Source organism: Euleptes europaea, chromosome 7, assembly GCF_029931775.1.
Source record: "Euleptes europaea isolate rEulEur1 chromosome 7, rEulEur1.hap1, whole genome shotgun sequence".
NCBI lineage: Eukaryota > Metazoa > Chordata > Lepidosauria > Squamata > Sphaerodactylidae > Euleptes > Euleptes europaea.
This window is the reverse complement of record NC_079318.1, coordinates 11847021-11871487: the sequence shown is the minus strand read 5'-3', so window position 1 is coordinate 11871487 and position 24467 is coordinate 11847021. Positions and strand designations below refer to the sequence as shown.

The following is a 24467-nucleotide window of genomic DNA, read 5'->3' as shown; positions in this document are numbered from 1 at the left end:
GTAAATATTCTTTAACTGGAATAAGTTTCCTAAAACAGATTTTGGAAACACCTATGCTCCCAAAAATTCAGCAAAACTGAAACCATGTCCTTTCAGAAATAACTAAATAAAATTAAACTGAATTTTTTGCAGTGTACACTATCCACTCACCCTCTGTAGGTGTTTTTAGAGCAGACAGACACATTTGGAGTTCCAGTCATGGAACTCCAGTAGCACAAGTATCTCGGCCCAAGTATGTTGTGGTGGTTTCTGAGTGAGGCACGGACTGTTTTTTTAGGATTGCGTTAAATAAAATGCCTTCTTATGGTATCTGAATGATCTTCCTATCCTTTGGGATTGCATTTCCCATGGCAGATGACTGCTGGTCGCTGTCACACACTTCTGTCCCCTGTTACTGAGGAGTCTGGGGAAGAGGGAACCAACAGTGAGATTTCTTCTCCACCTGCCTGTCGCTCTCCTTCACCTGTGGCTAATACAGATGCTTCTGTTAACCAGGTATCTCCTTCTTGGCACTCATTCTGCTGTGATGTCTGTAAAGATGTGTGCTTCTCAGTGCATAGTCTCTGATTTCTCCTAAGTGAAGACTTCACAGTGTTTTCTCAAGGTCAAAGATACAAGCTTATACAGCATGCAGTAATTATGGAGTTAGTAGTTGTTCACGCAGACATGTCTTTTTAATGCAGGAAGGATATTAATACCACACACAATTTTACCATACATGTAATATATATATTAATGAGAGAAAGTATGCATGCTCAACATTTAATGACCATACAGAAGATCCTGAGAAAACATACATTTGTGTTAACATGAAACATTTCACTGTTTCTATCTGTTTGCCTTTGTTATGCCATTAGATTGTTGGAAAGAGTTTAATCCCTCCCTTTGTTTTTTTAGTTCCAGTATTGTCACTTTTTTATGTTCAAAGCTTTGTTCATATCGTCACTTTTCTTTCAACATGAGCTTTTGTTTCCGTAGCTTCAATAGATTCAGCCCCTAACTCTATGTAGCAGGAGTATCTGTACATATTTCTATATAAATGATTCTTAATGGCATGTTTGTCCACATATACATATCTTGGAATTGCTTGATACTTAAGGTTACAGTGCAGTGCACCAAGAATAAAAATTGGACAAGGGATAGTTTTTCTCTAACAGTTAGCTATAAACCTTTTAATCGTAAGTTACATGTTGCCTCAAACAAAATTTAAGTATGAATCTACTGAGGGAAAGCAACTAATTGAACAAGTAATATAAAACAAGGAAATTACTAAAGGCAAAACATGCTTAAGAAAATGAAATGGAGGAAGTAAGACAATGAGTCAATGAGCTTTCTGAAGCCCTTTTCCCTTACAGTACAGCAACAATTCCCAGTTTATTTATCTTTCTCAAAACATTAATATGCCTTCTCATAAAGTAGCTCCTAAAAAGAGTTTAAAAATCAATAAAAGTACATTATAATCAGGAAATTCTAATTTATAGAAAAATCATTAACTTATCAAAATATAAACCAAAACTAAACCAACATCAACACAATACCATCAAGTATGAAAAGGGTGATGGTAAAGATTAGGAAATAAAAATCAAATATTCCAAAAGGGTAAGAAAACTAAAAAATGCATCCTCATGTGATTCCTAGAAAGAATAGGTGCCACACAAGAAGATGCAGGGAGGAAATCTCAGAGTCGAGGTGCTGCACCAGAGAAAGCTTCGGCTCTTATATCCTGTGTCAAAGGTCTTTCGTTCTTTATTTACATTATTTATAGTCCGCCTTTCTCAGTGGGACACAAGGCAGATTACACAGAATGAGTCAGTACAATCAATAGGGTTGCCATGTCCCTCTTTGACACTGGCGAGAGGTTTTGGGGGGAGGGGACCCTGAGGAGGCCGGGCTTTGGAGGGAGGTACTTCAATGCCATAGAGTCCAGTTGCCAAAGTGGCCATTTTCTGCAGGTGAACTGATCTCTATCGGCTGGAGATCAGTTGTAATAGCAGGAGATCTCCAGCTACTACCTGGAGTAGGCTTACCAGGTCCCCCTTCTTCTTTGGTGGGAGGTTTTTGGAGTGGAGGTGGTGGGGGGGGGTCGCACACGTCCAGAAGTGCTGCATCAGAAAGGGCCGAGCTGCATCGGAAAAGGCCTGTTGCGATGCGGCACTTCCGGGTGTAAAATGCATCACAAGGGGTTGTTTTCCACTCAAACGGCCCCTTGTGATTTGTTTTACACCCGGAAGTGCCGCATCGCAACAGGCCTTTACCAAAACTGGGAGTTTGAGTGGTAACCGGCCCTTTGTAATTTGGGGCTTCCGGATGTAAACCGGAAGTGACGTGTCGCCGCGTGCACACGTTGCCTGCCGACCCTCAGCTGGTCAGTGAGCAGCCAGGTGGATTGGCGGGGGTTTGCCCGCCACCACCTGGCACTTGGCAACGCTAACCTGGAGGCTGGCAACCCTAACAATCAACAGGCTGGGACATTCAGTAAACAGTGAAATAGGATTTGGGTTACAGCCAACCAGAAATTTAAAAGCACAACTGGAGCAAAGCAAATAGTTAACATCGCACATTAAATGTTGCAAAATTACATAGTAAGATCCAACTTACAGCAAAACTATACACAGTAGTATACACCACAGTCCCTAATAACTTATCCAAGTAACTGTGTGAATCACTTTGCACAGTGCTACCCTACTATCTGCATAGAAAAGCCCTTTTGAATAATTCAGTTCTGCATAGTTTGCAGAAATCCAGGAGAGTGGGGGCCTTCCTGTCCTCCTCAGGCGGACCATTCCACAAGGCACGTGTACAGGCAGTTTTTGATTTTGCCCATTGAAGTTCTTTAAGTTCTGGCAAAATATATTCACAGTGAGCTATTTTGTGGCTGCATTCTGAACCAAATGAAATTTCCCACCTCAAATGCAGACTCATGAAAAGTGAATTGGAGTACCCTAACATGGATGTAACCAGACTACCAGGATCAGTGCAGGTTGTATAGCAGCCATCACATCAAAACAGTGATAGTTATAGTAGTTTTAGACCAGGGGTGGGGAACCTTTTTTCTGCCAAGGGCCATTTGGATATTTATAACATCATTCGCGGGCCTTACACAATTATCAACTTAAAAATTAGCCTGCTATATTTGGTCAAACATTTAGCCAAGAGGCACGACCAGAGACAGCTCAGAGTGTCTGCCACATAGAACGACTCGCTTTTCAGCTCTGCCGTTCACAGCTGGACCCAAGAGATTCAGGCAGGGCAGCAAACACAAGACGGAGTGAGCAACAAGGCGCTCGGGGCTTGTAAGTGAAGGAGCCCGGTCCAGTAACGCACCAATCTGGCACTTTCCTGCCCTACGTGTCTTTTGCAGGACTTAGAGGGGAAAGAACCAGAAGGGAGAGGGGGTACCAACCAAGCCCCAAGCAGGCAGTGCCCAGATGACCCCCCTGGCATGGGCAAGCAGGCAGGCATCCACCGGTGGCGCACTCGCCCACCTGGTGGCATAGGGTGGTCTGTTGCACCAGCCGGGCGTAGCCGTCCAGCCGCACGCTGGAGTTGCTCCTGCTCTGCATGGTCGGGGCCGGATTCTACAGCTGGCTCCTGCTACCTCCACCTGCAGGGATGAAATGAGGACACACTGGCTAAGAACTCACCCCGCGCATTCTAGCCCTGTGTCAGAATCAGGGGTTACCTGTAGCATCCCATAAGCAAACACACTCCGGCAGGTGATCCTGAAGCAGTATACTTTATTAGGAGCAAAAAGGTAAATCTAAGAACTGACTGTATAGAAACAGAGGAAGGCTGCTAATAACCACAATAGGGAAAGCTCTAGCTTAAAAGCACTTTATCTACTAGAGGAAAACACAATGAGGTAAACCCAAGATAAGAATTCTCATGAAGGATAGACCAAACAACTAGGTAGCTGCAGGAAGGATAGTATACACAGTAGTTACAGGCATGTGAACCAAGGTCACTTGACACGGAGCCAGAGCCAGGCCTGAACCAGCAACTGTCTAACACCCTGCCCCCTTTAACCCCTCCATTGTCACCACTTCTGCCCCCAGCCCTCTTGTAGTACAGAGGGAGTACGTTTCTCCATGGCCCGGGCAGGAAAGAGTTAACACAGTTACTTGGGCGGTCCTAGCAGCTCCATAGCTAATTACTCTTCTGCAAGGGGGGAAAAGGTTCCTTTTCTCGGCAAAACAAACTCACATCCTCCTTGAATAGAGGCTATCCTGTCTGCGGGAGGGGGCAGATCACCAGTCTTAGATCCTTTTGAGCTAGAGATCTGCGAGGACCCACGAAGGGCCAGACCAAATGATTTTGCGGGCTTTATAAGGCCCCCGGGCCTGACGTCCCCCACCCCTGTTTTAGACAGACCCATATTAATACCTCCTTTCTTCTTTGTGTCTGGGGTAATTTCAACTCGGAATGTTGTCTCAACGCATATCCACAGCCAATTAAAAAGAAGTTTACTAAGCTACTAACTCTTTTCACTTGAACATTAATTTTGCTGCAACTCCTACACGATTTTTTTAAAAATCACAGCATTCTTCTGCAGGAAGTGGAGGTAGGGGGTTTGCCTAAGAATTACTGAATACATAAATTTAGAATAAAATGCCATATTTATTTAAAACATTAAATATTTATTTAAAACATTTATTAACCACCTTTCTTCTTTACATAGCTCAAGGTGGCTTACAATATAAATAAAATACATAAAATAGAGTACATAAAATACATAAAACCAAATTTAAAATCACAATTTCGGATTGTTTTAATCAAATGCAGTCCTAAATAAAACCATCTTCAACTGCCTCCTAAAGATCACAAACTATTATGTGTGTAAAGTGCCGCAGCCAACTTATGGCGACCCCTTTTTGGGGTTTTCATGGCAAGAGACTAACAGAGGTGGTTTGCCAGTGCCTTCCTCAGCACAGCAACCCTGCTATTCCTTGGTGGTCTCCCATCCAAATACTAACCAGGGCTGACCCTGCTTAGCTTCTGAGATCTGACGAGATCAGGCTAGCCTGGGCCATCCAGGTCAGGGCAACAAACTATTATAGGAGTGGCAAAAGGAAGTAAGCATCAAGGCAGACCAAGCAACTATTTTGTATAATTTTAAGTGACATAATAATAATTAGGGGAGGGGCTGTGGCTCAGTGGTAGAGCATCTGCTTGGTCCCAGGTTCAATCTCCGGCATCTCCAGTTAAAGGGTCTAGGCAAGTAGGTGATGTGAAAGACCTCTGCCTGAGACCCTGGAGAGCCTCTGCCGGTCTGAGTAGACAATACTGAGTTCGATGGACTGAGGGTCTGATTCAGTATAAGGCAACTTCATGTGTTCATGTGTGAATTTCCAAAAATTCTCCTGAGTTCCTTATTTTATGAAAATCTAGCATGCATCCTCCCTTTGATTCAGATGAAGGTGGAAATATTTTCCTTATTACAGTGTGGATTAGGAATGTATTCCTGTGCATGAAAACTATAGTGGCAGAAGCGGCCCTTAAGTGAAGTCCTTAGACTTTTTAAAGAGGGGGGGGACTTCAGTTGCCTTCAATATCTATGGTACTAAGCCAAATGTTGGTGAGAATCCGTTTTGCAATGTTGGTGAGACTGTTTTGCAACTAGAATTTCTCATTAACATTTGTTCCAGGTTAATTGCAAAGGTATTCCACTGTGGCATAGAAATCATGATTAGTGGTGGTTAGGTAAAGGTAAAGGTCCCCTGTGCAAGCACCAGGTCATTCCTGACCCATGGGGTGACGTCACATCCCAACGTTTCCAAGGCAGACTTTGTTTGCGGGGTGGTTTGCCAGTGCCTTCCCCAGTGGTGGTTAGGAGCAGGTAAAAGCATAGACAGTTCTTTTTCTGATTGGTTTTGGGTGTTGAAATAATGTGTTCCCCAGTAAGTAGTAAAATGCTTTCTATCAAGTTTGTAGCTCATGATTCTGGTCAAGGTTAGTCTAAGAGTAACCTTTACATATAATGTTTGGTTTTCTCCATATCCCTCCCCCTTTTCTTACCAGTAGAACACTGTTATCTTTACCTGGGTGCAGAGTACAGCATAATAGTTGATTTTGTTGAATTACTTTATCTGTTTTACTTGCTGCATGTATTGCCTAGACAATGCATCTGCAATAATGTTTTGGCTACCAGGAATTTTATTTCCTCCTGATCTTGCCATAACACTACTGCTAAATTCCTGGTGCATTTTTTCCCCCACATAAAACTGTGGAAATTAGGTGCTTTCAGTTTAGACAAGAAAATTAAACATTTTTTCCTGCTGTTTAAATGCTACCTGGCATTGCTGTGTCTACTTAATTGTAACTGGACTTTTATTTTTGGTTACAATTTCTGCAGACCATTAATTCTATAAATGTATCCGCCCTGCTTTTTTATGGAGGATAAGTTAAACAGTGAAGTGGAGGTTTTATTGCTCTTGTTTCTGGATTAAGAGATCAATGTGAATAGCACGTTTATTTATTGACTACATTTATAGCTCACCTTTCTCACTGAGACTCAAGGCAAATTACAAAGTATAAAAACAAATCATAAAGCAGCATAAAACACCCAATAAACAATGGTAGGAGTAGGTTTTACAGAACTGGAAAATGCTGCAAAAAAAGGTCTAAGTTATGAAATACCATAATACAGAAGGTGAGCTGCAAAGGAGTAAAAGCAAGGAGATACATACAATAAACATTGCAACAGATTACAGTCCTACCATATATTCTAACTGCCAAATGTGGCCCAGTCTGTGATTACTTAAATCCACAGATTGGGGCCACTTAGACTGTCAGGTGAACATGGCTTACTGCGTTCCTTACCATATACCCCATCTTACTGAACTTATGGCATAGGGTTATGCATATCGATAAACCCGAACTGAAAATAAACCTGAAAATAGCCGTTTTGGCAATATTCGGGCTTTGGTTTTACCAAATACCAAAACCTGGGAATAAAGACAAAGCCGGATCTGAATCAGCCAAATAAGTATTTGGCTTTTTTCAGAGGTGGCCTTCCCTAGGCTTTTCCCTATGGGAATTTTTTTTAAATGAGCTTAGGGGAAGGCATTTTTGGAGGTAGTTTCCCCAAATTTTCAGGGTAGCTTCAAGGGACTGTCGTTGCATGAACCCTGAAGTTTGATGAAGATTGGGTCAGGGAGTCTAGTTTTATGGGATCCGGAAGGAGTCACCCCCCTCTTCAATTGTGCAGCCCCATTGCAAGCATTCATGGAAACTGAGTTTTCCCACGACTCTTTGGAGAGGAAGCAGGCAGCCATTACAGACTGTGAAAAGTAAGTATTTTTAAAATTCTCCCAGGATGGCATTTTTCGACTTAGAGTCACCAAACGTGCAGCGTAGCTTCAAGGGACTCCTCTTGCATGAACCCCAAAGTTTGGTGAAGATTGGGTCTCGGGGTCTGATATTATGGGGTCTGAAAGGGGTTGCCCCCTCCTCCATAGAGAAGTATGATAAAGTTTACAATTCTTCTCTATGGAGGAAGGGGTGACCCCTTCTGGACCATAAAATTGGACCCTCTTACCAAACATCAGGGTTCATCCAAGGACAGCCCCTTGAAGCTACCCTGAAAATTTGGGAACTCTACCTCCAAAAATGCCCCCACAGGAGCTTCGAAATAAATCCCCATAGACTATAATGGACCCGAATTTTTCGGTAAATGCGGAAATTAAGCCAAAATACAAATTTACCGGGATGAGTATTTGACTTATTCTGGGTATACCGGAAAAAAATCGGGCCCAATAACCCCAAACCCGAAATTTACCAAATTATTATTATTCTGCACAACCCTAGCTGGGCAAGAAGCACAAGTTGTCTCAGGCTGGGTCACATCAATCCAAAGGAAACAAGAACCCCTTTCAGTGCCAGAAGGGAAACCTGAGTAAAGAGCTCCACACAGTACATACACTGGTCTTCATCCAGACTGCCCAAAGGCAAGCCGTGGCCTCCCCCATTCCAACTGGTCCCTGGGAGATATTTCAGTTTGATTTTGACTTCCGTCTCTGACAGGGAGAAGCTTCCCCAAGGTTAACAATGCCCTTCTGCCATATTGTTCAATGAAAGCCCATGGGTACCATTTTTGTATTGAAATAAAGAATGTATAGCAGAACCATAATTGCTCAGTAAAATGAGACTTCATTATCTTGTAAAAGGTCTGAAGTCTATAACATCCTACATTCTAACAAATTGCATATAAATTGTATACAAATGTTAACATGGAGGAGGAGGGTTAAAATTCCTGGTGATAGAGTCCTGTGAATGTATGCAGCACTAAACTAAAGTATACTAAACTAAAGTATACTGGCTTTTCAAGAATGTGTAGAGTTTTCTGTTTTGAAAGTGCCGTGTTGTGCTTCATGCTTATAGGACATTGCTTATTACCAAGCCTTATCTGCTGAACAATTGCAGACAGAAGCTTGCAAGATTCAGCCGAACACTTCATCCACCCAAGAGTCCTATGAGCCAGGGTTAGAGTCAGCCACCAGTGCCAAGCTAGATGATTTGCAACGTTCTTGGGAAACGTTGAAGAATGTGGTAAGTTCTCTGGCGTAAAGTAGAAACGGTGATTAATATGTGTGCCTCTGTGAGTTTTGGTTGTCATCTGTGTCTTTGCAAAGACATCACTACTGTGATGGCATTTGAATTCTAAAAATTCTCACACGCAGGGGGTCTTGAACTATCTAGTTCAGTGCAACAAAGTTCCAGAAGCACACCTACATCTTTGATCAGCCTCCCTAGAGCAGGTGGGCTCTCACTGATGCTTTCCACACAGGGTTTTTGTGTACTTTTACTATTTCCTCATTAAAGCATGAAACCTAAAAAAATAATAATCTTGTTTTATTTTGTGTGCCACTTCAAACAGCTCCCTGGAAAGGCAGCATATACATTTTCTAAATAAATAATGGCAAATGGGGTACTGAGAAGACTCACAGGGGAGTGGAAATCCCATTTTCTTCATTGATCTCAGACCCATTGGCCAACTAGTAGAAGGAGGGCTAGGAGCAAGAAGTGCGTGTACCCTGTGCATCACCATGCAACTGCTATTTCTGTATAAAAACTTCCAGGAATATATATTCAGATCTTCCAGTATGCTATATAAAAAAATCAGATTACCTTAAAAATTGACTACTGTTGGGCAAGCTTTGTTGTCAAATGGCATGGCTTGTCTTTCAGTTTGTGTTTTGTTTCTAAATGCATAGGATAACTACAGGAATGGAAAAGTACTAAGTAATGCTAAATCAAAAGGCTGAATATGTAGTAATCCATGCATTTTTCTTTAGATTAGTGAAAAGCAGCGCACCCTTTATGAGGCCCTTGAACGTCAACAGAAGTACCAAGACTCCCTCCAGTCCATATCCACAAAAATGGAAGCTGTTGAGGTGAAACTGAATGAGAGTCTGGAAGCTGGCAAGAGTCCTGAAAGTCAGATGGCTGAACATCAGGTTAAAAAAAAAGTTCATTTCTCACTTCTTTTCCCATTGCAGGTCTCAAATCTTGAGGTACCTGAGATATTACAGATGAGTTAAAAAATAGACTACCACCCTCTACTTTTTTTTAAACACATGAACAAGTAGAGTTGTATGTAAATACATGAGGATTGGTCAAACTGGGTGGCATAAAAATGGTATCAAAATATAAATTTCTGGCTGTCTTTAAGCTGTTTTCCTCTTGCTACTATTGCAGAGACAAACATTCAAGCCATTTTTCTTTTGAGCGCCATCTATTTTTAATTTAGAAAATGCTTGGTTTTTAACTAGGGTAATTTTTATGTTTTTATTGTATTTTGGGCAGCCCATTCCTGACCTCCAAGGCGAAAGTCCTTAGGAGGCCAAAAAAGGGCTGTGCCGGCATTGGGGCTCCCTGTTCCGGCACCTAGGCTACTTACACCGCGCAGAGTGGCCCGAACGCTGGCGGGGAGGCCTGAATGCTGGTCTCCTGGCACTGCTGCGGCAGCACTGCCCAGGGACGCCAGCTGGGCTTTCCACCGGTGTCTCACCAGCAGAAATCCCCGCGCTGGTGTCCCAGGCAGCGTTCCTAGGGCATGCCGCAGGGTGGAGCTGCCAGTAGGCAGCTTTCTGACCCCTTTCGTCCCGGCACACCAGCGGGGAGAATGGCTTTGCTGCACCTGCTTTTTTTCAGGCGCAGCTTCGCTGTTCTCAATAGGGCAAAATGCACCATTTAAAATTTTAAAAGCTGGCGAAAGCCTTTTTAAAGCCTTTCAGCAGCCAGGAAACGGCTTTAGAGGTACTGCGGCGTCACCTCAGCCACATTGTTCCCAGCCGCCGAAAGGTCAGGAATGGGCTGATAGTGTTCTATTTGCTGTTAGCCACCCTGAGCCCAGCTTCGGCCTGAAGAAAGGGCAGGATATAATTCTCTAAATAAATAAGAAAATAAGTAAGGAGTAAAGGTTAGGCATTGGCTTTTAAGATGTTACTGAAAATTCTCAGTGCACTTGTTTCTTACTTTCTTTCCTCGGTGATGGTGGGGAGGGAAGGGAAGATGCAAGACAGGCCAGCTATTGGTTTATATTTTCAGTAGATTTAAAAGGGCTAGTAATATCTGGACAGGTCCGTTGTAAGGACTCAACATATCAGAAAAATCATGTACATTTACGCAAAATGTCAGTAAATAAATCTGACAAAAGGACGCCAAAAAAGACCTCCAGTTTAACAACCTCTATGTTATATTTTATTATAGTATACTTGTGAATGCCAGTCAACCCCAGTGTGGTGTAGTGATTAGACTGTTGAACTAGGATCTGGGAGACCCAGGTTCGAATCCCCACTCTGCCATGGAAGCTTGCTGGGTGACCTTGGGACAGTCACACACTTTTAGCCTAACCTACCTCACAGAGTTGTTGTGAGCATAAAACAAAGGCGAAGAGAACAATATAAGCCACTTGGAGTCCCCATTAGGAAGAAAGCTGGAGTATAAATGTAATAAATAAAATAAACAAATATAAGTTAGTGATACATAACTTCATGGATGCACAAGGTTCTCACTTTCCAGAGTTTGTATTTGTGGTTTTCTGCTTTTGTTGGCTTGTGGTAAGTGACTAATATGATACTGATTTTAACTGAATTGGACTCCATCCCATTATTTCACTTATGTCACGCATTAATAATATCAGCTTTTAGATAAGTGACTGTGTCCAGTTTATAAATGCCTTTTGAACCGAATGCTGACATTCAGCAGCAGGCAGGACTAATGGGTCACACACCCCCCATCTTGTTCTCACATTCCTTTTAGAAATGCTGCAGCCAATTTGTTCTGTTTGACTTCTGTTTTACTAGGCTTTGATGGATGAAATTCTGATGCTTCAGGATGAAATCACTGAGCTGCAAACCTCACTAGCGGAAGAGCTTGTCTCTGAACCACTTGATACTAATGCTGCTGACCAGTTGGCTCTGCAGTCTACACTCACTGTCCTAGCAGAGAGGATGGCCACTATTAAGATGAAAGCTTCAGGGAAACGCCAGCTGCTAGAGGTACAAGGATGTTGAGCAGATGTTTTAAATAAGCACTGGTGTTTTGATTGAATGCTCACAGCATATTTAAATGAATAAAGCCTTTTTTGACCTTTTAGTGGGCTGCATCTAAACTATCATGAACCTCTTCAGTTCCCACTGTAGTATACTGGACTACTAAAACTCTGCTCTTGAGGGATCAAGGGATCCTTACAGACAGTATGGCAGACATTCATTTCATTGACTTTAGATGACCTTTCATTTCATTTGCAGACGTCCCAGAGACATTTCACAAATATATATTTAATACTTGACTACACTGACATATCATGTGATGACTTGCTTTTATATGAAAGAGTCACTGCAAACCAAAACCAGAGACAGAACTTACATTTTGTCTAACATGACTTTAAACACAGTGCTGCCCAGTGGAGGCAATTCACATATTCTCCTACAAGTCATAATTTCCTGAATAATAACTTGATGAAAACCAGGGGATGTATGTACATATATGAAGCCACCCATAGTGAATATCACCTTGTGTGTGTATATGAATATGATTAACAGTATTTCTTTTGCTTTTGTACTGTTCTGTAGGTTTTGGGCCACAGTACCTTGATCATATTCCTCCACTAAACTTCTATCCATATTCCTAATTTCTTTCCCCTGACCTCTTCCCGTTTTTATATTATTTTTAAGAACATTTTGCAGCCACTTTGTATCCTATGACATCCTCAGTGGATTACAACAAATTTAAAGCAGAAAATCTACTGTGTATAGTACAAAGTCTAAAAAGCATCAGCAACTTTAAAAGACAGCGGACCCCAGAATATTAAAATACTTCAAAATTCCCCAAAACAGTTTTAAAAAATCAAAGCATTTACCAAAATCAGTTGAACTCAGGTGAATAGGAGAAGATCAGAAAAATGGGATGGTGCAGTGTGAGGAGATTCCGAAGATATTGTACTGCTGTTGAGAAAACCCTGTCTCCTGTGGCCATCCACAGTATATCAGATGGGAGGCAAACTCAGGAAAGAACCTCCAGTGATAATCTGATTGGTCCACATAATTTTGTTATCAGGAATCCTGGTCAAATTCTGAAAGTCACCACAATCTTGAATGATTTTAATTTTATTTTAAAGATAGTCTCTGTGGTCTTAACACACATTCTGCCTTTTCCCTCAAGGTAATTGGTTTTGTTCTTGTCAGTGACCTGCCCACCATATCTACACTATGATTAACAGATACTTGTTATCAGACAGAGGGTTGGATCCTATGCCTTTCCCGTTGGCACCAGAAGTCTGCTGACAATAATGTGGGAAACTGTTTTTGACTTCTTCCTCCTTTTCACTTCAGCGGCCCATTTTGCCTGGTGTTTAGTTCGCATGAATTCCCCCATCATTTTCTTGTTGACACTCAAGGTGGTTTCTGTGGGAAAGGTAGATGAGAAAACTTGTGCCTCTACCAGTGCTTTCTATTGATGCTACACAGATTCTAACCCTCAGATTTCCCCCCCTTTCAGATTAAAGAATTTTAAATAATGATACATATCTTATCTCTAGGAGAAGCTAAATGAGCAACTGGAAGAACAGCGACAAGAGCAAGCTCTACAAAGATTTCGTTGTGAAGCAGAGGAACTCGATCATTGGCTCCTAAGTACAAGGGCCACACTAGACACCACCTTGGCTACTGCTCAGGAACCTATGGACATGGATTCTCAGCTGGTTGATTGCCAGGTAAAATAATGATTTTAAAATATTACTTCTGTTGCACTTATAGAAATTTCCTGTGAGTTAAAGATTAATGTTGGTTTAGGCACTACCCCATACAATGTTTGGGCTGCGTGTATGCCCTTACTCATACCAGTGATATGCACAATGAGCAAAATGTCCAAAAGGTCCCTGCTGCTTGTAGTGCCTGCCCAACTGTACCACATGTTCATGGAAAAATTTCCCACACCTTGCACATATACTGAAACTATCTAAACAAGCCCCTGTAAAGAAGGGAACTTACCTTTTCATTAGTTGCAAATTAGACACGATATAAATATTTTAACAGCAGGACTTGTGATATTTCTTGAATCATAATAGTTTGATTCAATATATCCCGATGTTCAGAAGTGAATTTCTCAGTATGAATTCTTTTTATATACTCCTCTATTCCTTCTTTTGTTGCTGAGTCCTTTTTGTATAATTCTGAAAAAAAGATAGCAAACTGTTCCTGTATCTCTTTTTCTACATGAATAATTCAATCTCCTTTCTTCATTCCTTTTGTCATTCTTCTTTCTGTTTCTTTCCTTAAATAATGTGCCTGATATCTTCCAGGTTTCTTCACATGTTCAAAAAGCTTCTGCTTTCAAAATCTTCATTTCTTCTGTATCTCCTCAGTTTCCAGCACATCTAGTTGATTTCTTAATTGCTTAATCTCAGTTAAAATTGCTATATTAAGGCAGTTTTTATACGGTTCGTCCAACATTTCAATTCTGTCCATTATTTTCTTTGTTTGCTCCAATTCTATATCTTTTCTGTATTTTTATTATGTCTTCTTGTAGTGTTGTGCCTAGAAAACACACACACACACACACACACTGGCGCCATCAGGCAAGACATCGCCGGAATGTGCATCCTCTGCTAGCCCTCCTCCTCCCCCCCTTTCAGTCAAGGACACTAACCCCTCTGGCTCTGCATAACAAAGGGCTCTCTCTCTTCTGAATAGCAGCATGGCAGGCTACTAAGATACGCTTGCGCAGAACGTTAGATGCGGTGCTGACTCTGCATAATCAGTGATTTCTTTAACGTAACTTTAAAGAGAAGGTATCCGCCTCTTTGAATTAAGTATAAAAGCTTTCCTTTTCGTTTGTTCAGGGTGGCAGCTCCCCACTCTGTTTATCGGGACTGTCCACCCGGTTCTATTGCTTGGCCAAATAAAAGAACTTTTCTTTGACCCAACCTCCTCCCTATTATCTTCATTGGTTTCTATGGGTCACAACAGTAGTAGATTATCATTTCATCTCCATCTTCCTTTTTTTGGTTGCCACTAAAGGGTTGTGATGTGCAAAGGTCTTGTATCTTTACAATCTCTAGATCAGAGGTTCCCAAACTTTTTGAGTCATGGAGCACTTTTCAGGAGAGAACTTCATCATGGAGCATTAATTTTCACCTAGCACCTACAGTATATACTAAACCGAATGACAGTAGTATTTTTTTTTCCAATCTCTTCATGAGTATTAGGAGATGTTTCGTGGAGCACCATGTGCTCCACGGAGCACAGTTTGGGAACCTCTGCTCTAGATTGATAACTAAAGTTTTTTTATATTTAACACATATCCATCCTTGAATATGTGTCTTTTGGAAAAGAAAGTATAGTCTCTGCTATTTGGATTTCTGATCCTTCAAGTATCTTCCAAATGTAAAATTTCCATGTAATTAAACATATTTTTAGGAACCTTATTTCCTTTGGGCTTTTTTTGGGGAGGGGCATCTTTTTTTGGATCCATTACCCCATTCATGTCTCTGAAGATTGTTATCTCTCCTTGAAAATCTAATATGGATTGGGGAAAAATTCATACAATTTTTCTCTTATGTTGTTTGGGGCATATATCATTGCTAAAGTGCATATCTTGCCTTCTGGGAGCCTGATTTTCAAAAGGATGTATCTTCCTTCAGAGTCTCTTAGTTCTTGTATAACATTTATAGCTCTTGTTGATTGTACATTGTTGATTGTATCGATTCACTCTGTGTAATCTGCCTTGAGTCCAAGTGTGAAAGGTGGACTATAGATAATGTAAATAAATAAATAAATAAGTTTGAAGGCTCATGGAGAGATGGCATGTGGAGTTCATGGATAGAGCCAGGCAAATAACAAATAATTTCAGCATTTTTGTAGGGGGGGCAGTATTTTGAGAGATTTCTCCAGTGTCGTGCAGAATTTGTTAGGCTCTTTCCGAAGAAAATCATACATTACCAGGGAGGAGCATTCAGCACAGTACAACTGCCAGCTATTAAATACACAGTGATCAGATACAGAGAATTCAGGAGATTTACATACAGGTATGAGCCAGGCCTTAACAGGCAAATGTGTTTTCTTAGTTTTATGGCTGTTTTTATTGAGTGTGATCTGATTCATGCTGACAAACGTGGGGACCAAGTCCTCTATGAATGTAATTAAGTTGCAATAAGACACAGAACATTAAATAGTAACAAGTGTGCTTCTAGACTTCAGCCCTCCATCAAACTGTGTTTGAGCTGTGTGTTCAATCTTGTCTTACTCCTTCAGTATACGTTGAAGCTACTATCTGCATCCCAGATCTATGGTAATATTAAGTTTCTTTAGAAACAAAAATATTATTTAAATGTAAATCGTTTAAATTATATGTGTATATATATGAATGTGTATCATTTATAAATTATGTCCTTTTGATTGAATTGTTGAAGAAAAAGACACAGGTGTATTTTAACTTGTCACTGTCAAATTATTACTCTCTTTTCTGTAAAATGTGTAAGTAGTACTTATCGACATTTCAAAATAAACATGCCAGAGATTTGTCACTGTAAGTCGCTCTCTAGACAAAAGAAGATTATGTGAAGGTTCTTAGGGCCATTCATTCACCAATCAGAAAGATCCACAGCGAAGAGAGAAGCTTATCAATACAACTGGTGGAATGAGAAGGGAGAGGAGGGCAGAGAAAGGAACCTCCTTGAAAATACTAGGCAGAAGTGGCAAAATAAAAGGGCATCCATAATTGAGTGTGGTCCTTTTAAGGTATTGGTACCTTAAAATAATAGAATAACATTTCAACCTCTGAAACTGAAATAAAAACAAATACAGACAAATACCTGTGCTGCAACAGAACCTTTGCTTTCAAACAAGACAAGCTTTTGGTGGATTTTTTAAAAAAGTACAAATAAAAGACCTCTGGGAAATGCACACTATTGGATGCACATTTTTTGAGGACTCTGGAGAAAACCAGAGAGGGCCAAGATGCAAACTTGGCATACTCTTAGATTGAAAGTGGATAAGGCAGTCCCCTGGGTCTCCTTGCCAGATAACTTGGCGGATGCTGCAAGATGTATGAATTTGCCTCCTTGTTTTTGCTGCTTCAGAACATACTTGTGGAAATTGAGCAGAAGGTGGTGGCTTTGTCTGAGCTGTCGGTGCACAATGAAAACCTTCTCATGGAAGGAAAAGCTCATACCAAGGATGAGGCTGAGCAGCTGGCAATAAAGCTCAGAACACTAAAGGGAAGTCTTTTGGAGTTGCAGAGAGTCCTTCACTACAAGCAATTCAACATCCAAGTAAGAAGCTCTTCATAATTGGCTTTAAAGGGGGGGCTAGGTTTGATGTATCCGTTGCCTATGAAGCAGGGCAATTTGGTCAAGATAGAATTGGAGGGAGAGGCTGTCAATATTAGTAGTCTAGTTCTAATGAATTATCGATACATTTTGATTCTCCATCTTGGTTATAATGTACATCACTGATCGTTACCCTACTGTTTGTCCCCAAGTCCACAAAGCAGTAATACACTATTTAATATTGGAGGGGAGTACTAGTCAGGAGACCTATATTTACTTCTCTCCCAATTTCTAATAATCTTTCCCATTTCAGATACTACCGTGCTTAAAGTAGATTGTTTGTATTCAGTTTCTGGCATACTTATTAAGTGTAAGCACTTTGACTGAGTTGTCTGATAGTCTGTTAGGCAAGGAAGAGGGTAAATAATTCTTCCAGTGTGTGATGTAAAAGATTTGTAAACAGAAATGTGTCTTTGCCTGCAGATGTCATTCACTGGTTTCGAAAACATTGATTTAGTTAAATGGTGGGAGTAACATAACATTTGATAGATTTAATATGAAGGTTTTCTGTCTTTATCTCATGAATCAGTATGGCTTTGGTCCTTGGGTATTATACACCAGAAATTTCCACTTTAACTGGGAATTTTTTTTCTGACATCTGTTCCTCACACTGCTTTGGAAGATATTTCTGAAACTGCTCTGGTATTGCTGATGGTTTGTCCTGTGGTGGGACAGCTATTTTTAAGGAGGGAAATTAAAAACGCCAGTAATGGAGGATTTCTCTCTTAGTTCTTTGGATCAGGTCTGTAGTACTCAATAAGTTTATTGTTAAGTTAGTTAGTCAGTTAGGTTATGGCCCACAAGCCATACAGAAGCAGGGAAAACACTGCTATTAAATTAATTACCTACGTAAAATCTCTGCGTACATCATTTGACCTAGTATATCTAGCAGTTAAGGGTTAGAATTTGAGCAAATTATATGCAGGGTTTTCTCTCAGCCCATAGTTTCATTGTAGAGAAGAAAAACTTAGCTACAGATAATTTTTTGGTCGACCCTCACCAATAAGATTTGGAGAATCTTCCGCTCAGAGAACAGTTTTTTGTCAGCTAATACAGGTTGCAATAAATCCAAGCATGCCTCTATGTGTTTGTGTGCAAGCATATATAATTAGCCTATTGATAATTTTGGCAGTGCTTCTTTATTAATTCAATAATGTTTAAATGAATTACTTTTAAATAATAACTTATTAATATATTTTGTTTTGTTTGTTCTAAACCACTGTCTGAGTACACCAACAAACGTTTAAATATTATAGCCTTTGAAACAGTACTGTCAGCATATTCAGTTGTGTAGAGTTTCAACAAGTTATTTATCTTGCAAGCATCCTAAAGAGTTAGAATATATAAATCTTTGAAAAACATTTGCAGCTTTTGGCAAAGTGCAGAAAATAGTTCTCCAAAAGCAAAGTACTCCAAAGCAAAGAATTCATTGTGAGACTAAAATTATGTATTAATAGGCTATTCCATCCTTGTAGCATTACACTGAAGTTGTTTTCTACATCTTTTTGAAAAGGAACACAACTTTTAATACTAAACGACACAGTTCCTTAAAATTAGAAACAAGTGGCAAGCCTACCAGGAATAAGCATGTTCATCAATTGTTTCTTCTTATATTCCCTTTTAACTTCCTGTTTCAACAAGCTGGAGTTGTATTTCATTAAAGGTGTAAGATTCCTATCTTGTATATAGTTCTTACTTTCATGATAAGGCAGAAGGAACTCAATGATCAGCAACCTGATTCACCCTGAGGAAGGGTGACTCAACCTGGTAATTACTACTGAGGCAATGCTGAAGTATTGACCTTGAGGAGGCAGTGCAATGGCTTGTCCATAATCTGCAGCTATATATAGACAATAGCAAGAGGAATTTGTGCTGAACTGTATGGCATAGATCAGGTCTGACTCTGAATGGCACAAAGTAGTAAGTTACTGTTCCAATTTCAGCTGATCTTAAAATCTCTGTAGTGAAAGAGTTCAAAAGGAGAATGGTCACCTGAGTCTCTAAAATGTAGAAATGCTACAAATCATATCTACCTGATAAGCTACACCCATGATGCCTTTCTTTGGTTCCTGACCTTTTTCAAAGTTCTTCCCATCATTCCGCATGATAGCTCATGGAACTTCTGTGTTCAGAAGCAGTATGCCTCTGCATACCAGATGCAGAAGACGAAGATCTTTTATGCACATGTTGTTTCCACTGCCGTCATGCCCTAAGTACTTTGGAACGTTGTTTTCATTATACATGTATTTTCTGACTTTTAATAGTTGCCTCACTCTCCTCTTGTGTTTTCCTCGTGTCTTGTGGATGCTGTTTTACCCTGAGTTTAATGTCTGCCTCAATCTCAAATCAAAAGCTGGTCCTGTGCATACTTGTCAATTCAGGGTATTCTTTCCATGCCCGTTCTTGCGTCTCCCTCCCACTTGTCTTTCCCTTTTATCCAACTCTTTACTTTCCCACTCATTCATGCTTGTGTTGTGAGTGTTCTCTGCTGTTGTTTGCCTAATCTTGATGCTGCTTCCACACCATTCTGCCAATCAGGGAATCACATAGTCAACAAAGTGACATCACTGCACTACATCATCAGTCAGATGGGTTCCCATTGCTATGCAACTGAGCCAACAAGCCTTTCCTCACTTTGATAAGCTGGTAGCTTCATTGCCTACCAGTGCTACACAGCAAGACTGTTGCCTTGATCCAGCTCTAATAATATGCAGTTTTGCAAGTGGAGGGGGAGGGTTGTACATTTACACCCAAAACACTTGTTTTCCTCTCAGAACATACAAAAAAAAAATCACCTGTAAAGACTGACAGCAGTGAAAACTTCCTGTGCATTTTCTAAACTCTTCTCATGCCAGTACTTCCTGTCATAGGCAAAGAGCTCAGTTTAGTGATTTTTACAGTTGGTTTGCATTCGTGCCTTTAATGTGGTCATCTGAATTGGCAGGGTGTGTGTATATGCTCTCTTAAAATGGCTGATCATTAGGCTGTGTGTGCTTTGAAAAGATGTGCAACAGAAAGGCAGATTACAATGTGAAGTTGCTGTGTTACATACCTACCAACTTTGTAAACAACTTTATGCCTCTAGCACATTGAGGCCATCAAATGTTTTCAGCATGCCCCAAGGACCCTTTCTTGCTTTTGCTGACCTGGGTATTTCTTAGGAGAGTTGGGGCAGGGAGTTATGGGTGTTTCCTGAGTTCCAGGGCTTATTATGAACCTCTTTTTTTCTTTGCAGGGTGTTACCCGAATTGCTCTTTAAATGGGGAAATTAGCTGAGCAATCGGAAACTATGTATTTATAAAGTGGGATCTCAACCAACTATACCAGAGCCCATTAATTGTGACCTTAAGAATAAAGACAGACAAGGGATTCCGAATTAAGAGAGTTTATGTCGTTTCTTTCATTCAATGATGCCACACAAACATACAGAGATTCTAAGAAATAAAAGGTAGTAGAATAAGGACAGCTGCCAACGTGGCAGGAGGTCATTGATTGGGAAATACTGCACCTTTTTCCAGATGAGGAGTTGTCCAAGTTCCAGTAGACTAAGATAGCAGAAAAAGGGGGACATGGGGAATAAACAGGGGGCATGGGTAGCCCCCAGCGTATTCTAGCATGGCTGCTCACTCCGGCAGAGTGGCAGGCTGTATGAAATGGGAAGCCCTAAGGTAACGTATGGGCTGTGGGCACCCCAGATATACTGTTTTTCTGGGGGCGGGGTGAGGGGATTTACCCCCCAGGTGACAAAAGGACTAATCTTCAGCTGCCGGGATGGGGTAGTGAGAATTTGGAAATCTATTCTGATTCCAATGGCTTTTGCAACCCGGGAGGAACCGGGAGATCTCTGCTGAAGTGATTAACATTCTCAGACAAAAGGCGCGATCTCTGCTAACGTCTGGGGATCGCTGCTGCATAGCTGGAGGAACGACTCATCGCTGATATCAAGATCGTTGCTGATTGCCCATTAAGCTGCTGATGTTGCAATGGGAGAGGGGGGGTGTTGGCACTGACTACGTGACTGTCTACTTTCCACGACATGGCTGCGGCTAGAACAGAGTTTGCACAGGAACATGGAGTCTCTCAGGTTCACTGGAGGTTGCCCTTGCTTCTGCTTCCTAGCTGCCGGCTGCACGGAGCACACAGGAGCGGCCGTGTCAGTTTCAACGGAGCGCCCAGCGGCCGTCCCAGTAGTATTTGTGCCTGCATATTGGGTTGCCATGTCCAGTCTGGGAGTTTAGGTGGCCCGTATGCTTACAAGGGATTTCACTAGCCAGGATCTGGCTTCTGTAGGACTATATCCCAACCTCAAATGAGTAGGGTTACCTTACTATGGAGGAAGGAAGGAACATAGACGTTCTAGGAAATCACCTGCTTTCTTTGTATGAACTCATTTCTTAGAGCAGCCATCCTTGAAACTTACAGCATATCAATAATTATTGATAATAAACTGGGTTCATTTAAATATGGTGTTTGGCTCAAATGTGCATCCATGTAGTCAGCATCTAACTTAAATTGGGTCACTTTGCTTTTGCAAGTAGTGTTAGCACAATACAATATGTGGCCCAGGCATGTTCTGTGCTATCCTTTTAAAGCTTTATATGTTGCAACAAAGAGATTAAAAGAAAAAGAAGAAGAGTTGGCTTTTATATGCCGACTTTCTCTGCCACTTAAGGAAGAATCAAACCGGCTTACAATCACCTTCCCCTCCCTACAACAGACACCCTGTGAGGTAGGTTGGGCTGAGAGAGTGTGACTTGGCCAAGGTAACCCAGCTAGTGTCATGTGTAGGAGAGGGGAAACAAATCCAATTCTCCAGATTAGCGTCTGCCACTCATGTGGAGGAGCGGGGAATCAAACCCAGTTCTCCAGATCAGAGTCCACCACTCCAAATCACCGCTCTTAACCACCACACCACGCTGGCTCTCAGTATGGTACCATCCACATGGAATGCCATGGAATGCCATGTGTCTAGGATTTCATCTTAAATCAGATCTTAATCTGGGTATGAGTAAGGGAAAGACTATAAACTTCAGGCTGGCAAACCCATCTACCTAATTTTATATTCCTCTTGTGTTTTCAAATTCAAAGCAGGGAACTCTACAGGAAAAGGAGGAGTGTGAATCCGATTTAGTCACCTCCCAAAGTCCCAGTGTCCAAGAATGGTTGGCACAGGCACGGACAACCCGTTCACAGCAACAGCAAAGCAGCCTGCAGAGACAGAAGGTGAGTCTGCTATACTCAGTGCATGTCCTGACCCAGCTGAAGCGCATTTTAGAGCATCTGATTTAAATTGAGAGTATGTTTGTGATTGGGCTGTAGGCTTTAGATTTAGTTTTATGGAGTATCTTATGGTCTTTTGCTATACATGAAAGCGGACTATTCCATAATGATCCCATCCACAAGGAAACAGAGAATCATTCCACATTTCTCCTTCTAGCTCTAAAATTTCCTTGCTGCAGAGGTACACATAATCCCAAAACTACACTCCTGCAGCCCAAATGCTACTGTGGAGCAGCTACTATAGGAACTCAGTATGCTACATAGACTATACACTAGCGTCTGTTGCTGAAGAAATTGTCTTTGATTCCTTTCAGGAGCTGGAGAAAGAGCTGGCAGAACAAAAGAACCTACTTCGTTCAGTGGCAAGTCATGGAGAAGAAATCCTTATCCACCATTCTTCTCCTGATAGCGTTTGTCCCAGGTGCCATTTGATATTGCTTTTGTTCAGCCAAGATAGTTAAATTCCCATATTTTGTTGTTTTTAATCCCACAGCTGTTGGCTCACCTTGTTGAGTACGTTATGCATTTCTTTAAACAAAATATGAAATATAAGTTACATTTGAAATAAACATAATGGGAATGTATTAAAGATTTTGCCCCTTTTAGGCTAGCAGCCTATTTTTCAGCTAAACAAATTTTCATAAGAAAATCCTAACTATGGTGATAGGAGGAGGCTAATTGCAAGGGATAGGCATAATCTGCCATACCCTCCTACAGTATTCACAGTGCAATCAGAGTATCAGTGAAGCAGAACAAGAATAAAAGTCTCCCAGTTTAAAAATCAAAACAATTGCGGAACCACTGGCTAAACTCTTTTGATTCAAGTATCTTCTGTTCATATAGGCGGCGATGCTGCAACCAGCTAGGCTTGCATAAATCCCATAGAATTAGACTTATTTGTTTATTCATTCATTTACTTCCTTACTTAACATATAGCCAACCTTTCTCGCTGAGTCTCAAGACATGTTAGTTCCTTATTTCAAGGAAGTGATTATTGATTTCAGAAATACTCATACAGCCCATTCCTAAGCCACGCCGGCATCCAGGGCAAAAGGCCTTTAGGAGGCCGGGCAGGACCTGCGCTGGTGTCCGGGGGCCCCATGTCGGTGTCCAGGCAGCCAACGCTGGCATAAGCGGCCTGGACACCGGTGGGAAGGCCTGGACACTGGTCGTGGGCCGTTGCTGTGGCAGCGTCAGGCCAGGCCGCTGATGGAGCCTTCCGCTGGTGTCTGAACATCGGCAAAGGCTGCGCCGGCATCCCAGGAAGCGTTCCCAGGGCATTACGGTGCCGGGCTGGGGGCGGGGCTGCCTTTAGGCAGTCTCCCAAGCCGTTTTGGCACAGGAATACCCCCTTTTTTTGCCAAGATATGCCACATGTTAGGTGGCTTATCTCCTGTGCAACCCTATGAGGGTTGCACAGATTTTTTGCACCGGGCGGAGCCAAAACCTCCTTTGGAGGCAGCGCAGCCACATTGCCTCCTAATCCCAGTGCAGGCATTCCATTCAGGAATGCACTGATAGACAAGAAGAGATGCACAAGAAGAGATGATGTAAAAATCAGCTAATTTAATACATGACAAAGATTGTATTTTTTCATAAGGTAATTTAGTGATCTGGCAATGTAATATACAATTTTCTTACATCTTTACAATGTGTTCCTTATTCCAGAGCTTGTTGAGTGACTAACCTTGATCGGAAAAAAAGGAACTAGTATGCAAGGAGAATGAGCAAGAATGGTGTTGGTACAGTCAAACCTATCTAGTATTATTAAACATTTGATGAATTTAATCTAAAATTATAATAATAAAGATTAATCATTACATCTTATTCTGAACAGTGGCCTCAGAATGTAGATTAAAAAAATCTACACAACTTTTGAAGATGTTTCACATCAGGTAGAGTACAGGTAGATAAAACATATTTTCTACAGACCTGGGGGAAACCCAGGTTTGCAGAAACCAATGAAATGTTTTTAAAAAGATATTAAAGTATTAAACCCTCCTAAAATCATAAAAGTCATGTTTGCTGCTTCTTTAAGACAAAATACCCCTGAGTACTCATGAAACTATACTGTGCTGTCACTGTGGCCATTAGTGTGGGTTGCTAACTAATACTGCCAAGGATTCCAAAACTCAGTTCTGGGGAGTGGGACTTATCCTACTGGTTCAAGGTGGCTTACAATAATAGTTAAAACCAAAATAAAATAGCAAACCCAAAATAGCTTCTCCTGCTTCCTTAAAAGATGTTTGCCATTCAAATCCCCTCAAAAATCCTGGCCAAAAAAAGCAGGCCTTGCAGCGCTTCCAGAAGATTTCCACAGAGGGGGCCCATTCCACAGACCTGGAGCCACAGTGGA

At 41.3% G+C, this 24467-nt stretch overlaps 1 protein-coding gene across 2 annotated transcripts in view; it reads left to right on the top strand.

Annotated features, from left to right (window-relative positions):
- Positions 1–24467, top strand: part of SYNE1 (spectrin repeat containing nuclear envelope protein 1) — a 437649-nt gene that overhangs the window by 288320 nt on the left and 124862 nt on the right. The window contains exons 90-97 of one of the 2 annotated variants that reach the window (XM_056853653.1): positions 355–495; positions 8380–8547; positions 9294–9455; positions 11307–11501; positions 13043–13216; positions 16583–16774; positions 21920–22054; positions 22426–22532. In XM_056853653.1, the coding sequence (XP_056709631.1) occupies positions 355–495; positions 8380–8547; positions 9294–9455; positions 11307–11501; positions 13043–13216; positions 16583–16774; positions 21920–22054; positions 22426–22532 (1274 nt within the window). The remainder of the gene's footprint in view (positions 1–354; positions 496–8379; positions 8548–9293; positions 9456–11306; positions 11502–13042; positions 13217–16582; positions 16775–21919; positions 22055–22425; positions 22533–24467) is intronic. The other variant, XM_056853652.1, reaches the window with a different exon arrangement.